General features: G+C 47.3%; 1 protein-coding gene across 3 annotated transcripts in view; it reads left to right on the forward strand.

Moving 5' to 3' along the window:
- Window positions 1-17,473, forward strand: part of EXD3 (exonuclease 3'-5' domain containing 3) — a 136,395-nt gene that overhangs the window by 78,606 nt on the left and 40,316 nt on the right. For all 3 annotated transcript variants that reach the window (XM_030961429.1, XM_030961433.1, XM_030961430.1), the window contains exons 5-9: window positions 1,038-1,205; window positions 2,425-2,592; window positions 13,004-13,057; window positions 13,482-13,621; window positions 14,450-14,550. In XM_030961429.1, coding sequence (XP_030817289.1) covers window positions 1,038-1,205; window positions 2,425-2,592; window positions 13,004-13,057; window positions 13,482-13,621; window positions 14,450-14,550 — 631 coding nt within the window. The remainder of the gene's footprint in view (window positions 1-1,037; window positions 1,206-2,424; window positions 2,593-13,003; window positions 13,058-13,481; window positions 13,622-14,449; window positions 14,551-17,473) is intronic.

Here is a 17,473-nt window from a genome sequence, read left to right on the forward strand (position 1 = left end):
CAGCAGGAATGAGCATCTTTTGGATTTGGCTTTTTAGCCAGAAAAGAAAGAGAGCAGCTGCTCTCAGTGATTTCTTGTTTTCTGTCTCTGCTCTTGCCCTGCTCCACGCTGGTGATGTGCCATGCAGTGAGAGGTCCTGTGTGGGTACTGAGGATGCCACCTCCTCACCCTGCCAACCCTCCCAGCTCCCTGGAAACTACTTCTAATGTAAACATTTTAGAGATACTGCTCAGTACTGCTAATTTATCACTTCTACCAGATGGGGAGTAAGTAGCCTATTAACATTCACAAAGTGAGGGTCCAATTCCTTCACATTTCTAAACACATCACCCTGGGATTCCTAAGATTTATGGCATGGAGTTTTCCCAAGTTCTGAGTCCCTTTGTGGGGCCTTTAGGCTCATGGAGGTGTGCAGGGGCAGGAGGTGCTCAGGGAGCTTTTAGGGGAAGTGGCACAGATCTGGAGGATGACAATCTGACAGAATTTGAACTCAGATATTTCATTCACTTTGATCTGAGTGTAAAATCCAAACTAATTTGAGACTCCCAAATATTCTGATTATTGGCACTATTGTGGCTGAAGTGGGCATAAGGTCAAATGTGCAGGTTTGTGGTGCAGCCATGAGGAGGGGTTCTTGTACTACACCTTGCAGGTATCTTAGAAGACCAGGAGGTTTTTGAGCCCACTTATCTACCTTCAATATTGCCATTTTCCCAATAACACCCCTCTCCAGCTCACTTCTCCCCCTCCCCCAAATCCCAAGCCCCTTTGTCTGCCCCACAGAACAACTTCTCTGTCTTTATGGGATAATTAGTGTGGACAATTGCTGCTTTTCCCATTGGGTTTGAGGTGCAGTGAGCCATGAAGGAATCTGTAATGACATGAAAAGTCACTGGAGGCGCGGATGGTGGCTGAATAGCAACAGTTACCTCTCTGAATAGATTAAATAAAAAAAAATAAAGCTTTGTGTTCAGCTGGGGGAAGGGAGGATTCACTAATCTTTTTGTACATGACAATGTGGTTTTGTATCTCGGCAGCTCAAGGAAGAAATCAGGCGGGGCTTTGCCAGACTGGAGGACCCTTTGGCAGGACTCCTGGCCATGCTGGAGAGCAGCAGCGATTGGAAGGGGAAAGGGCATTCCCTGGGGTATTGCATCACCACGGAGCTGCAGCTTTGGATAAAAGCACATCCTGCTGTCCCACAGGTTAGAAAAAGAGAAAGCAAGAGAGCTGGGAGAGAGGCGAGAGCAATTGATTGCAATGTTCCTCAAGTATCTCTAGTTTCACTTTATTCCGAAGTCCAGTATCTTCTCTGTAGCCTTATACAGAGTGTGACAAGGTGTGAAACACAGTGAGATGTTATCTGTGGCATGCTGGCCTGAAAATGAAATCATACTGGGAACTGTGCTGCCAGAGCTGTTTCCCCTCCAAAGTTGGGATTTCATCTCTCCAGAGCAAACCACTTTGATCGAGCATTGCTCTTGCAGCCTTTCCAGGCTGGAGGCTCTCCCACTGGAACCCACATCCCTGCTGTCAGGAGAAGCCCAGTTGCAGAAATCTGCTCTGTGTGTTCTTCCAGCTCTGCAAATAGAAGCCAGTTACTTTAGGATTGCTTAATTCCTGCCATATGGTGGGAATGCAGAAAATGGGAACAGCCTGCCTTTTCAGCAGCTGGATGATTAGTTCTGTAAAGTTGGGTCATCAGATTATATGTCCTAATGTTTACCATTCCTTCTGCCTTCAGATATTCTGACCTACTGAGATTTTCTCTTTTCTGTGAGCTTTTGGCTCTGAACTGCAGGATACTTTTATATTTGTGTTGCTTCCTTTCCCATTTTTCCAAATGGCTCTCGTTAGATGTTGAGCTCTGCCATTACAGGATCGGCGAAGTGCTACTGGCACTGAAATTCCTGTGTCATGAGTGAATGTTCATGTGGGAGCACAAGGATTTAAATACCTGTGTCTGTGCATCTTTTGATGGTGCTTTTGCTTTCCCTACCCTTCATGCACCCAGCAGCAAGCCTGGGAATGAAAACTGAATTCTTATATCTGATAGGTGAGATCTCCCTGGAGGGGCATCGCTGGATTCAAAGATTTTCTTCTGGGAACTAGGGGGGAGAATTTCTGAAGAGCTCTGTTAGCACAGAGGGCATTTTTCCAGTTTCAGATTTTACTTTTGCACAAGGCCCTATCCCTTCTCCAGAATTACCCCACAAACATTTCATGTTCTTAAAGTGGGTGCTGTGGAAAAAATGTGTATCATATTGTTGTGATTTCTGCCTGCAGACTCCATGGGGAAATCGGAGAATCCCTTCCAGAGGAATTTGCTTGCTCTGTTTAAACAAGCTGTGCTTTCAACCACCGTTGAATCGCAGCCATCTTTACCAAACCTGTGTCTGATTGTTTTTTGGTTGTTTTTTGAAGTCTGGCACCAAGCTGAAGAAGCTGCAGGCCCGTGTGCTCGGAATGCTCTCCCAGTGCCCAGCTAATCTGCTTGACCCCCTGATTAGCATTTACCAGCTCCACACAGCAGACCGGAACTATTTGCTTGAACATGTCAGTCATCTTTATCTCCAGGGCAATTACAAAGAGGTGGGTCATGTCTTTCAAATAAATTTACCTTGCCAGCTCTCTGTGAATGTCTGTGTCCTTTTTTTTGGATGCATTTCAATGTGAATTCCATTTCATCCCAGCAGCTGCACGCTGTGAATGCTGCAGCTTAGTGTGCTCTTCCCGTGTACAGGAGCAGCCTGGGCTCAACCTTGGCTTTTCTGTTGACTGAGGACAGAATGCCTGGGAATCCTCCCTCCACTGCTTTGCTGACCTTTGAAAGTAATGGGTTAATAGGCTTTAATTTAGAGAATTTAAGGGGATGGTTGTATTCTTTTTTGTTTTCCTTGTCCTTAGCAAGAAAAGAAGGGATTTTAGTCCTTGGTCATAGACCTGCTGTGCTATCTCCAGCCCACCTGCAGCCAGAGGGCTTGGAAAACATCATTGGTCCCATGTGATTGCCCCAACCTTAGGTCTCAGTTGGAGGAGTTTTGAAGCCTCTTTACCACTGAGGCTCATATTCCAAATGTATAAAACCTCCTGTGTCTGTGTCTGGGTGGTTGACACAGGCCAGACCCAGGATCTGGTGGGCTTTACCCTCTTTTACAGCACTGCAGCATCTCCAGCATGGTTGCCCTATCCCTGCAATTGTTCCAGGCCAGCTTGGACAGGGCTTGGAGCAACCTGGGGTAGAGGAAGGTGTCCCTGCCCATGGTAGGGGGTGGAACTGAATGGTCTTGAAGGTCCCTCCCAACTATTCTACGATCTTTCTTTTTTAAAGGCAAAAAAGTTTGTTTCTCTCCCAGAAGCATGGTTCATTTGGATAGTATATAACAACTTGACCTTGTTAAGCAAAAGTAAAAATTAAAATAGCATTCTTAAAATCTTAAAAATAGCAATCATAAAATCCTAAAATTCTTCAGTACAGCTGAATTCCCAGGTGACATCCTGGAATCCCATTCTTTTTGATTTCTTTCAATACTGAAACAAAGATATTTTGTATTTGGTTCAAAGTTCCCTGGTAGCTGCTTGAGACTTAGTCTTGTGCTCAAAAAGTTTTTGAATGTGAATATTTGACAATTACACCATGAAGAAATGTCTTATTTGATTATATTCAAGTGGGATTTTTAGGTTCATTGCTCCAAAAATATTTGTTGTTTTCATTAGAAATACAGTTCTTTCTAGATCCAGCTTTGGAAAGCTCTAGATTTTTTGGTGGAATTGTTGTTCTGTTTTTTCTTCCACAGCAGAGATCATTTACTGCTCATTCCCTGTGTGAAGAATAGGAAACCTCAACAGCTTCTCACCCTCAGCCATAGCTTTCTTCTAGCTTTCTTTTGTTACCCGAAGGATGAATAGAATTCCCTTCAAAAATAACAGGAAGTCTTTTACTGCCCTTGGGGACTGAACATACCTAAGTCAAGCTAACCCCAAACAACCTGGAGCTGGGGCCCTGAGCATTGCAGTGGCTGTGGGTGTCCATCTGTCCTTCTCTTCCCCATCTCTCAGCTAGGGCAGTGAAGCAGACTCACATGTAGGATTGCTGGTTCTTCAGTCTCTCATCTGAAAGGGTAGAAATCCATACAAATCCTGACTGTCCTTATTTATTTTCTTGCTGTGTTTGCAATAAAACACCAGGCATTTTACAGTTCAGTACTTAAAAGGGTTTATAAAAAAGAGGGAGATGGCATTTTTCATGGGTATATTGTGATAGGACAAGGGCAACTATTTTAAGCTGAAAGAGGAGAAATTTAGATGGGATATCAGGAAGAAATCCCTCCCTGTGACGGTGGGCAGGCCCTGGCACAGGGTGCCCAGAGCAGCTGTGGCTGCCCCTGGATCCCTGGCAGTGCCCAAGGCCAGGCTGGGCAGGGCTGGAGCAGCCTGGGACAGTGGGAGGTGTCCCTGCCATGGCAGGGGATGGAGCTGCTTGTGTTTTCAGGTCCCTTCCAACCCAAACCAGTCTGTGATTCAGTGATTTATTCTAGAGCAGGTTATTCCCTTTGTCTGTGGTGTGCAAACCATGAATGTCCTCTGCCCTGAGTTAAGGCTCCTTTCCCTCATGGAGGTTTTGGAGAAGGTTCCCTTTGGGAAACGAGATTCCAGAGCTCCCTGGGGATGCCTGTGGCAGTTGTTTGTTGCTGGAGCACCTGTGGCCCTCCCTTAGCCTGGATTTGGGGGAGCTGGTCGGGGGCTGAGCCCGGGGCTTGGGGCAGTGCCGGGGCACAGGAGAGGGGCCTAGGGACACGTTCTGGTTGTGCTTTAGCAGCACGGGCTGTGCTGAGGAGGCACCTGCAGGGGAGCAGCGCCAGCGGATGGCACTGTGCTCCCGGGATGCAGGGAACAGGCAGGCACTGGGAGCTGGGGAGCAGCAGGGATGTGGAACTGGGTTTTGAGGTGTCCGGGCTGTCTGGCGTTTTATCTTTCTTTTGTGACGGGAGCGTGCAGCTGCTGGAGCAGCAGTGAGAGCTCTGAGAGTGCAGTGAGAGCACTGAGGGCTCCCAGCTCTGTTCTTTGTGGGCCCCATGGCGTGGGGACATGGGAGGGTTCAGCACTCCCACTCAGGGAGTTCCAGTGAAGCACAGCAGCCTTGTCCCCTTCCCAGAACCCCTCCGAAGGCAGCCGTGGCTCCGTGCCACCCTCCACCTGGGCTGTGCCAGAGGTGCCAGAGCCCTGCAGGCTGCAGGAGCCGGGGCACGGCGTGGGGAAGGGGCTGGGACCAGGGAACACCGTGTGGGAAGGGTGCTGGCTGTGGGAGGACGTGCCATGGGAATGCCCTGGGCATTCAGTGCTGTGTGGGAAGGGCAATGGGTGGCAGTGGATTTGGTGTGAGAAGGGCACTGGGGTATTTGGTATGGGGAGGGTGCTGGGTGCTGGTGGATTTGGAGTGTGTGGGAAGGGAGGTGAGTGTTTCTGGTGTGGGAAGGGCACTTGAGTGTCAGTGGAAGTGGTGCAAGAAGGACTCTGGATGGATTTGGTGTGGGAAGGAGACTGGGTGTTTTGGTGTGGGAAGGGTGCTGGGTTTGGTGTGGGAAGGACACCCTGTTCTGATGTGGAAGGACACTGGGTGTTCTGGTGTGGAAGGACACCCTGTTGTGGTGTGGAAGCACACTGGGTTAGGTGTGGAAGGGCGCTGGGTTTGGGGTAGGACACCCCATTGGGGTGTGGAAGGGCGCTGGGTGCGCAGGACAATGCTGGGATTCAGCAGACCGGGGGTAATGCAGCGCGAGCCGGGCTGCGAGAGGCCCTGAATAGGCCAGGCTGTGCTGGAGAAGAATGAGGGGTAGGCAGAAGGCAAGCTAGTGTTTCATGGTCATCTTATGTTACACTTCAGCCTTTCAAAGAGTGTCTGGGGCTGCTTGAATGAACCTCTCTTGCACTGCGAATGCGGGAGCCCGGAGACAAAGGGGACTCTTGTCACTCGCAGGCCCCTTTGGGGAATAAAAGCCATTGTCACATGAACAGGGGCAGTCTGGCAGGCTGTGCATGCTTCAGTGCCCCATGATATCGCTAAGTCTCAGCAGAAATCACATTCAGGGCCCTGTCAGCTTTGATTAGCGGGGTCTCATGACTTAATGTGCTGCGATATTTCATGTCTAAGGGTGGCGGCTGTCTTTCTGGGGGATGAATGCCCTCTATTGTCCACTGAGTTATTTTATTTACATTTTTTAAACAGCTTATAAAGGTAAAAAGATAGCTGTGCTTAAAGAAAAAAATCAAATTCCTTTGCTTCTGGATCAGCAGTGAGTGCTGCTCGGGTCAGATACAGTGAAACTTGTTTTCACAGTCAGCATCAAAGTTCTCGTCTTGTTTAACAGCTTTATAGTAAATTCTGAACAGGTGGCAGTGGAGCTGGGTTTAGGAAGGAAACAATAAATAATCTTTTTAGCCTCTGACAAGCAGAAATATTCCCGGGCCTGAGAGACCTCCCACTCCAGCCTCTGTGTCAGTGATTCGCGGCGTTTCTCTCCCCTTCATCACTTTGGTTCTTAAAAAAGAATATTGGATGAAGCCAGTAGTATTTTATTTTTAACAGAATTTTCAGTTGCTGTCTGTTCAGATTTCTCTGTTTTCAAAAGCAGAGTATATTTTTTCATCTAATGTTTTATCCATCAATTTCTAGAAATAATGAAGGCTTGTATGTTAAATGCGGTTCACGTTTGCTCTTTCAATTAAGATAACATGGGTTATCTGGTAGAGTTCAGTTAAAATTTGACATAAAATATGTTGGAATACCCAGAGAAAAAGTTGCGTAGACAGAGAATTGCAGGTTTTGGTCAGCAATACTGCTACAGACCTAATAGAAAGGGTGATTGACCAGAGTTGAACTTCAAGGAGCACAAATACTCAGAAGTGTAAAATGCTCATCATGACCTTCAGTTTCAGTGCAGGGATTTTGTGAACAGAGTCAGGGGTGTTGGTGTTTGTAGCCCTGCTTCATCCATGGTGCTGGACTACACACAGTGTATCTCTGCAGATCTGTCAGTAGAGATCAGTGTTAGCATTGATTGAGCACATTAATGGATAATCAGATTTTTGATTCCTCACTCTGGCTCTTTCTGAGCTGTTCTCAGGCCAGGGAAAATGTGTCTGATATTGCTTCTTATCTCCATTCACCACCTTAATTATACAAAGGCATGTTCAGCTCTTACTTTTTTTTAAAGTGTGTTCATTTGTATTTCCTTTTTTCTTTTAAATTAAGGATCATATTGGCTCAGAAGCCCAAGGAAAATGTTACAGCAGTTGTTTCACCCATTAAGATGATGATGTTTCAGTATCCACCCGTTTTTCCTCTGAACATACCCTGCTGCTGTAGTGGCACGTGGCCTGCCTGGTGATGCCCCTCTGGAGCAGGGGGAGCAGCCCAGGGCCATGGGCCACTGCTGCCCTTCCCAGCCTCCAGAGCCACCTCTGCCCTGGGCAGTGCCTGGGCAATGCTGGGCAAGGAGCTTCAGCGTTGCTGGGAGTCATAAATGAGATGGCAGATTTCTGCTCCTACTGCCAGAATTTCTGGGACAGCCCTGGGGAGGTGCAGCAGATCCAGCTTTGCAGAGTCTGAGTCTGGTGAGGTGGGCAATGCTCAGAGAATGAGCCAAGCAGTTAAACCCCACCTAAAACTGCTGAGTCACCTGAGGGACACACATCAGAGAGGTCAGGCTTCAGTTCCCTCTTCCCCTCACCTGTGCATATTCCAGCCTGCACTTGTACTTCTCTCCCTCTACCTCAAATTCTTTGGCTAGGAATAACCTGTCACTGCTCCATGTTGATGGTCTCACTCTTCCCTGGTCTCCTGATTGTGGACCTGAGGAATGTTGTGTTTCCCTGGTTTCTGCAGACCTTCCCACAGCCAGCTGTTTATGAAGTGCCCTTTGAGCAGGAAGCAATCAACCATCGAACCTGATGTCATCCCCTTGAAGGGATGTACTCTGAGAGCTCAGCAAAGCTGATTAGCCTCAAGTTTGAAATGAGTGATTCCAAAACACAAAACAGATGTGCCCAATGATTAATACCTGGTGTGCCTTTTACTCAATTATTTCTGCCATTATCCAGGCTTTGATCACTGTGATTTTCTTGGAGTTGACGTTGGTTCCTCCTCTGCAAAGTCTCCTTCTGTTGTTTTGTTTATTCTTTGGGTTTTCAGAAATTCCCTCACCGTGTGTTCAGAAATAGTGCACTCAGTCAGGCACAGCCATCTCTGTGTTTGTGCTGTCCCAGCTCACTTGCAGCAGAGCCAAGAGCAGGAGTCATCAGCACCCACTGGTGTCTGTCCTGCCTCAGCGCTCCAAGCAGTTCTCCTGCACGAGGCAATTCCTCTGCTGCAAACCTCACCGTGGGAAAACTGCAGAAATTGTCAGTGCAGACACCACCCAAGTGCACATGCCCTTGCAGATAAGATCTTGTGTGGCTTCCTGCACCTCGTACTGTACGTGGAAAGAATAGTCATTTTTCGATGAGGCAGAGCCAACTGCATTCAAAACAAGCCAAGAGAAGCAGGTATTGGTGCAGGGTGTCTGTGCTCCGGAGCACTCCCCACTTTCCCATACTCGTGGGTTGCATTTGCGTGACTGCAGGAGTGTTCTGGTGCTCATGGCTAGGCCTGAACATGTCAGGTTTAGGAAACTTCCCCCATCCTTTGGTCAGTGCACCTACACCTGGGTTAGGTGGAATTCAGTGTAGTGTTGCCCAGCTTTCAATTCTGCCCCAGACTCAACCAGCCCTCTGCTGTATTTTAGGGATTTGTCCTTGGGATACAAAACTATTAGAAAATGTCCAGATGGGATTTTTGCATTCACCACCATTAAGTCAAACAATGGCCCAAAGCTCCCCAAGGATGAGGAGACTCAGGAGCTTGGATGGGAGTTGGATCAGGCAATGGCCATCAGCTTTTCTCCTGCCCTAAGCAGTGCATGCAGTGCATTCATCACATCCTGCTCCCAGGCATGCCTGGGGGTTCAAGGCAAGAGAGGAACCAGCCTCCCCCAGGTTTGTTGTCATCTGTGGGACTTTAGTACAGGTTGAACATTTTTATGTGCTGCAATAATGATAATTATTGCTGTTATTAGATTATGCTAGAAACTCTCTGTGGATGAAACATATTTTTGTGCAAAGGCTCCTTGTACCACCAGCCATGACAGTAATATTCTCTTTGGGGTTTGAGGGAGTGCGTAGACCCTGACAGGTGTCAATATCTCAGCATTCCCCAGAGCTTGCCCATGTTCCTGCATCCTGCCTCGGGGTTTGGCCCTTACTGACGAGCTGGTGAAGCCGGGGGGTTCCTGCTGTCCAGGATCTGGGCAGCCCTGCTGATCCAGCCCGAGGATCTGCAGCGGGATGCCCGGGATTGCCAGATTCCAGCTTCCCTGGCTCGCCTTCCAGCCCAGCACTGCACATGGGCAATGCTGGCTCTGGGTGGGTGGGGAGGGGGTTTCTCACCCGTTCAGTTACAGCCTGCCCGGCCTCATTAAAGTGTTTGTTTTCTGAGTCAAATGAGCCTGCAAATGAGGTGTTGCTTTGCTGGAGATCTTATCGGCCGTAAACAGACTGTTAAAAATAGGGTCCTTTTACACAAAACTTGTTTGTGGAGTGAAACAATTCAAAACACGATAATAACAAAACAAAATCTTAAAATAGCTCGGAGTTGAGACCACAGACACAGCTGCCAAGCACTTTCATCTTTATTACAGTTACTCATATCTCTTCTCTTACTATTCCCATTGTAAACAGGCTGATGTTATCTCTGCTGGCCTCCTGCTCAGCCCAGTCCCTGGAGCTGCACCCTGATCCAGCCTGGTGCCTGTTTCTAGGGCCCAGCTCACGCTTCTCCTTCCATGTGTAGCTTCAGGCATGGAGCAGGCAGCTGCCCTGCTCCCGGAGCGTTCCCTGCTGCGGGAGGCTCTGCCTGCTCCATTACCTGCTGCAGCTGGAGGATGTTAAATTGCTGTTAAAAACCAGCTTATGGGCCAGGCTGCCCAGAGCAACGGAGTCATCATCCCTGGAGATGTTCAAAGCAACATGTGGATGTGGCACCCAGGGCTGTGGTTTGGCAGGGAACGCTGTGGTGGTGCTGGGTTGATGGTTGAGTTTGGTGATCTTAGAGGTCTTCTCCAACCCTGCAGACTCCGTGAATCTCTGTGGGATTGGAGCTCCTCTGTCCTCCAGGCCTGCTGTGGGGGAGCTGTGTCTGCCAGCCCTGGGCAGGGAAGGGAGGGCTCCCCACACTCTGGACAAATGAACATCTGTTGTTCTACACCCTTGGGGACAGGGTGGAATATCCAACCAGGGAAAGAGGAAAACCCAACCTGACACCACACATGTTCATCTGATTAAGTCACCTGTACAGTTAGTAGAGCTGGAGATAAACCTCTGCCATGTAGATAACAGTGCTGCAATTAGGTTAATCTGAACATTAAAAAGCCATTAGGGAGCTGTTGGATGTTGCAGTTAAAACTAGGGCTACAATAGGAGGTACTAATGAGATCAAATGATGAAATAAGGCCTGGAGAGTTGCAAATATTTTCTTCTCTTTTTTTTTTTTATGATTTTTTTTGATTCAGCAAACTTGAGGAGCTGGGAGGAAAACAAAACCAGCTACCAAAGCCTTGGAGACCCAAACCCCTTTTTCACATCCACACCAGAAATAGCAACCTTTAACCTGAGAATAATCACTCAGCTTGAACATTGTGTTGTTAAACTAATAATGTGAGAGCAAAGAAGCAGCTCTTTTTGCGTGTGGCTTGTGGAATAGTTATAAAGTCTGGGGTTGGAGAGGTTTGGTTGAGGTTTAGCTGGGCTAAGCAATGCTCCTGTGTATTTCTGTTCAGTGCGTTAATGGTGATTCCTCTTTTTGTCACTTAAAGTTCTCTTGACTTCTCTGTTGAAGATGAAGCCTTGACTCCCAATGAAGCAGTGTTAAAAAAAAACAAACCACGCAAAGTTCCCCAAAACCAAACCTAAAACAAAACAAACAACAAAAAGTATTTTCCCACTTCTGAGTGGGGCAGTAGGATAGAGCAGCTGAACTTCCATGGCATGTGTTGGTTCTCTGCTTTTGCACACTCAGTCTGTGATGCAGTGGGTGAAATACAGGCATGAATTCCCCAGAAAGGAACATAATCCACTGCTGCTGCTGTGAGCAGGGATGAGCTGTGAGGTGTCTGGTGCTTGTGTGGCCCTGTAGGACATGTGCTGCCAGTGATGAAGTGAGTTCAGGTGGCACTTGAGTGATCGCAGGAAATCTATTTCAAGGCACGTGCCTGCCCCCACTTGGGTTATTCTGTCTTTTTTCCAGAAAAGTTTCATGCAGGTGACATGTAATGGTGGGGTTCTCTCTCCCTGGGGAAATACACACTTGGTACTGCATTTTGTTTGTGTGTTATGGGGTTTATAAGGAAAATGGGGACAAACATATTAGCAGGGCCTGGAGTGGTAGGAAAAGAGGTGATGGTTTTAAACTAATAGAGAGGAGATTTAGATTAGATAGAAGAGATTTTTTTACAGGAGGGTGGTGAGGCCCTGGCACAGGTTGCCTAGAGAAGCTGTGGCTGCCCCATCCCTGGAAACATTTCAAGTCAGGCTGGACAGCAGCTCTGAGCAACCTGATCCAGCTGAAGATGTCCCTGCTCACTGCAGGGGGATTACAACTAGGTTGCCTGTTAAAGGCCCCTTCCAACCCAAACGAATTTACTATTCTATAGTCCAACAAATAGCACAGCTCTAACATGTATCCATTTTGACAAATGTGTAATTTTCCTGGTCTTTCTCTCAAATCAAAATCAATCCCCAAGAGCAAGGAAACCTATGGAAGAGAAGAGCTTTTCCTCCAAGCCCTACCACACTGGTTTTATCCTGATCTGAATAAAGAGGTGTTTGTGAGCTCAGTGGATTCCATCCCATTGCTGGTCAGTTCTGCACACGTGCTCTGCCAGATCACAAATGTCTTTTCAGCACTGCTCACAGCCCTTTGGGAAAATGCAGCCTGACTTGGCAGAGGAGTTGGAAGGACACTCCATGTCCAACCTCCTCATTCCTGGTTCCCTCTTCAGCACTAGCACACCGAGGTGCTCCAAGGTTCCTTGCCCTGATTGCTCCAGTTACTGGCACAGGGCACTATATTAAAGCCACCCATTAAGTGCTTATTCTGTATTTGGGTTCCAAGTGTTCTCACACACTACAGAAATGAGACACTCTCACCTCCTGTAAATCCTAATCCATGCTTGTGCCTCCCCAGCAGTGCACAGTTAGAGCTTCATCCATTCCTGAGGTCCCCAGCTGGGATGGGACAGGCAGTGGCTGAACCAGCTCTTCTGAGCTTGAGTTCCTGCAGTTCATCCCAGCAGGTTCTAGAAGATCCTGATTTGGAGGCAGTTTGTGAACATGGCAGGTCTTGGCTTATCAAAGATTCAGAGATCACATAAAAGGGAAAAATACAATTCTTCCCATCTTGCTGCCTGTGGTGACCCTGGTGTTTTCAGGGCTGTGGAATGACTCAGGAATTAGAGAAAGTGTAACCTTTTGATTTCAGGGTGTTTAAAATCTTGAGTTGCTTTCACAAAATGCAATTGTTTTACAAAACTTCAGAGGCAGAGCAAGACTGATAAGGGTGGCTCAGAAGGGTATGGTGGGTCAGGTGTTTTTACCATGACATTGATAGGAAATATCTATCCCAGCTGGTTTTGTCCAAGCGCTTCACTTGCTTTCTGCCCAACAACTTGATCTTTAATTTTTGTTCCAGAGGCTTGTGCTACTCAGGATATGCAGCTCTGCCAGGAGTGTTCTTGTACTTTTGTGGATTGAATGTGGCCAAATGTTTGCAGGATTTGTGCTTGACAACATTACAGAAATAATTAATACATTAAAAATGTGTATAACAGCATTTTTATTTCACTTTGGAATAATATCCATTTATCCACTCTAGGGCTCTTCTAAATACACAACTTTTTTTCATGTTTTCTAGGCAGCCATGCTGAGTATTAAGCTGAAATTACAGCCAGATCAAGATGTAGAGAAGGTGAGTCATTTTCTCTGCAGGCTTCTCTGTCATCAGATCCACCTTTTGTTAGCAGGAGATCCATCAGGGCCCTCCAAGTCCTGCTGCCTTTCACCAGAGGCTTTACTCCATTCCCAAGAAGTCCCTGTTGTGTTGTTGATGTACCTTTCCATCAAGGTTAGGCACAGAGTGTTTTATTAGCCCCCATTACACTTCTTACCTGGTTTTTCTGGCTGCAGCCCCTCTATAACAAATCCTGGCTGTGCTCATCACTGAGGCAGAGATCAGTACTCTGCTGGACTGAAGTTTTGCTCATATTTGTGTTACAAATGTCACAGCACTCCTGTAGGGAGCACTGGTGGCTTGGGCAGGGCTGGGACTCGCTCTCCTGCTCCATGGGGATCAAAGGCAGGGCATAGTGTTTTAACATAATTCCTTCTCCTAGATGTGTACCCCACTACTGCTCCAGGATAAAGCCAACCTGGTGGAAGAATACGTGGCAGAATATCCCGAGCTCCAGAGGAAGCTCTTGCAGACCCTGGACACATGGTGTGAGCCCAGCTTCAATATCAGAGACATCATAAGGTAGAAACACTTGTCTTTCTGAACAGCTGGGGCCAAGGTGCTGCCAGAGCATTGTGTGTCTATCCCCTGGCTGGCTGGCTGTGGTCAGATCAGTGTGTCTGTCCCCTGGCTGTCTGTCTGTGATCGTGTCCCAGTGTAAGGGAGTGCAATATATTGACTCTTTGGCTGAAAAAGGGAAAATTCTGGTGGCTGTGTCAGAGCCTTCTCCAATGGCCCAGGCTGTAGAACAGAGGAATCCTTGCTATTGTCAGATGCTCCATTCCTGCCAAGATGAAGCCTGTGCAGGACACCCCAGCAGCAGAGCAGTATCAAAGCTTCCCGAGGAGGTTGGAGCAATCAGCCTCTTCTGCTTTGCTGCAGACAAGGGTGACTTTCAGTATCGGTTGTACAGGTTTGGCAGGAAGATAACACTGTGATGAAGTGGCAGAAAAACAAGAGATGCAAGTGGTTAATCTTCCTCTGCTCATCAACTCCTGGTGTGTGTTTTCACTTCTGAATTGCCTCTCACTCAAATAACTCCTGTCACTCAGAGCCAGCAGCACAGGCAGAGTCACAGTGTAGCTGCCATAGTTGCTGACAGCTCTGAAAAAGACATGAAAAGGAGTTGCTCACTTTCTCTTTCTTTAAAATGAGCCTCTGGACTTGCTTCAAGTGGTTGACTGAATTTTGTGTGGTTGTGCTGTTGGCTTTTCACTGTGTCTTGGGAAAGGCAGGGGCCTGTCCTTCTCAGCATCCTGCAAACCCCAATCCCTCTGCTGTTAAATGTCTGCTATTTGGGAAACATCCTTTAGATGATGCCACAGATGTGTCTCTCCGGTGTTGTTACAGACCATATCAAGGCATGCCCAAGTACAAACCCGAAAAATTTAACCGCAGAGTGCTCAGTAAGCTCATCTTCAGGCTCCTGGAGAGGTTCAACGTTGACTCAGGTATGGGATATTACAACATATTGTGGAGTTATCTCAGTAATAAAGAACAAAGTCAATTTGTCTTCTTCCATGTTCATCAAGGAATCTTTGCTGTCATTTATCCTGGGGAATTTCAGGGTTTAATTAATGACATTGAAAAAACAAAGCTGGCAAGTTATGGGAATTATCACTTTGTGCTGTCAAAGAATGAAGTGCTGGTGACTAATAGACTGCTTCTGCCATGATCTGAAATAAATCCTGACCTCAGCATGGCTCTGCATAAACACACCATGGTCAGCTCTGAGTTACGACTCCATTCCTCTCGCATAAGAGGCAAGTCATTATTCACTGGGGATCTGTTTTCTTGAGCTGTGGGTGCGTCAGCTGGGAGGAGATAACCCTTGGGAAGCAGGAGCCTCACAGCCTTTTGTATTCTTTGCATAAGCTAGGGTTGGTGGGGGGAATTTTAAGGCTCTTGCAACTTTACAAGAGAAGTGGCACATTTTCCATCACTTCACCAGCAGGTCTCTAATAAAATCTGCTTTGCTTTGATTCTTAGTGGGCACTGTTGATTTTTCCTTCACTTTGGGGCCTTGCACCAGACCCTTTTAGGTGCTCCGTTAGCTTTTACCCTGCAGAGATTCCCATCATCAACCCAAGGTATGCAATTCTCTTTTCTTGGACTGAAAAGGGTTTTCTAACCACAAATTGTGGGCTTGTTACACCTGTCAGCAACACTATTGCATATTAATCTTCCCATCTTCAGACTGGTGTTCAAAAGTTACCAAGATAAACCTTTCAAGCCCTCACTGGAAGAGAAGTGAATATATTTAAATCCAGCACGTTCATGTGAAAGCTGAGACATATGGGAGTGATTTATTTACAAATTAAAAGCTTCCCAGGAGTTCATTAGTTTTCAGTAGTTTTCCCTCCTTGACAGTGTTGGGCATTCAGTTGGCTGTGTTGTTTTTGATGATCTGCAAAGAGAAAAGTGTTGTTCCTCTTTCCTTATGAAAGCTCCACTAAGGGCATGATATAATGGTAGAGGTGAAATGATGTAACTGTTCACATGCAAAATCCTGATAAATAATAATTAAAGAAAAGAAAAATCTAGAAGAGGAGCATGTGTTGGGCTCAGGTGCACTCCATGGGATACAGTGTGCTTTGACCTAGTGATGCTTTCCAGATGTTGTAGCTGCTGCTAATGGCCAGATCTTTCTGGTCCTCCACAGCTATTCACTGGTGAGGAGATTCCTTGGGGTAAATACAGATCCCATTCTTTCCAGACAAATGTCCTTCCAGATAAATGTCCTTCCAGCCCCTTCTCCCATGCAAGACACTGTAGACACTGCAGGGCAACGCCTCGCTCAAGAGGGCTGCCCACCTCTGCTGGTGTGAGAGGGGATGTGGGCACCTGGTTTGGACTTCAGCTAAGTGCTGGGTGACTCCCACAGTCCCATACAGGACAGTAGGTGTTTATTTTTTACATCATACCACGAGCAGGAATTCACACATTGCTAAACTGTGGCTGTCAGTCTCCTTTGAAGTGCTTTGGAAGGGGATGAATACTTGCAGAGGAATTGCTGCCTTAGTGCTGGGCATGCTGGAACTGAATTGGGAAATGCTAGCAGCTGGAATAATGTGCCTTTCTTTGTCTTCCCATCTTCCCCTCCCTTTTGCTGAATTTCTGAGTGTTCTTTCTCCATTCTTTAGTAAAAGTAAGTCTGACTGGGAGGGAAAATTACACAAAAAATAAGCAGCCTGGGCAAAGCATACAGATAAAAGAAACCCTCATTTCTCTTGTTCTGAGCAGTTTCCCCAGATGCTGGTGGTGAGGCAGAGCTCACACTTGTCACCTCACCTGGGCTTGTCTGATGCTGTGGCTGCTTTCGGTCTCCTCCTCCTCCTGTGACTCCCACTCACTGTGAGAGCCTGAGAGCAGCAGCAGGGAGGGAAGTGGCTTTGATGAGAAGGGCTGGAGGAGGATGGGGTTTCTGGGTATGAGAAGGCAAACTTGTGTGTGACTCAGTTCTTGCAGTTCCAAATCGACTTGGAGATTTCACTGCTTGAGGTCACTCTTGCCCACTCACAGTAAATCACACTGACTGCCAAACACAGCTGAGGTGTCCATCAGCAACTGAGAACACTCCTGGGAACTGCCAGCCCTAAATTTCAGATAGGAGGTGGCCCAATTAAAAAAAGATCTCACACCTCAGGGAAAAAAAATAAAGCTATCCTCTTAGATTAGTCTTCCTGTTCTTTTTCAGAGCTGTATTTCAGTATTCCTGTTAAGTCCCAAACAGAGCATGGGAAGTGGGCCAAGTCCCAAAGGTTTCCGAATAAACTGTGTGTGGATTTCATTTAATTACCCTTATTGGAGGAGGAAGAAGCTGGGCAGAAGTGCTGTGTGATTGAGGAAACTGAGCTTTATAGAGTCTTTCCTCACACCTGGGTCAGTGTGCTCGGGCTTAACGAGCCTGTAGCTTTTCCAAGCTAATTACTTAATAGTCTTTGGAGACCCTGTGAGATCGACTTTACAAATGCGAGTTTCAGTCAAAACAGATCTCAGAGGTGAGGGAACAGTCCTGTCCCAGGGTTGGCACGGTTGAGTCTGTTCTCTGCTGTGGCTTGGCACAGCCAGGACACGGAGAGACCTCAGTGATGTTTTTCGTTGACGATTCCCAAGTCTGAGGTAGAAAGGATCCTGCTCGAAGAAGTGTAACAGCCTCATCTGTTGCGTTTAGTGCCTCCGTGCCAATGAGGGAGATCCAAGTGGAGAGACAGAGGGGAAAGAAGGGAACCCGAGAGCCCCGGTACCGGGGGGGCTGTGCTGGGACAGTGACAGACAAGCGCCTCCGGTTCTGAGCGCTGTGAGCGGGCGCTTGCCACGGCCTTCCCGAGGTTTTTAACACGAACCAGGAGGAATGTTTCCGTCGCTCGAGCA

This window comes from Camarhynchus parvulus, chromosome 17 (assembly GCF_901933205.1).
Source record: "Camarhynchus parvulus chromosome 17, STF_HiC, whole genome shotgun sequence".
Lineage (NCBI taxonomy): Eukaryota > Metazoa > Chordata > Aves > Passeriformes > Thraupidae > Camarhynchus > Camarhynchus parvulus.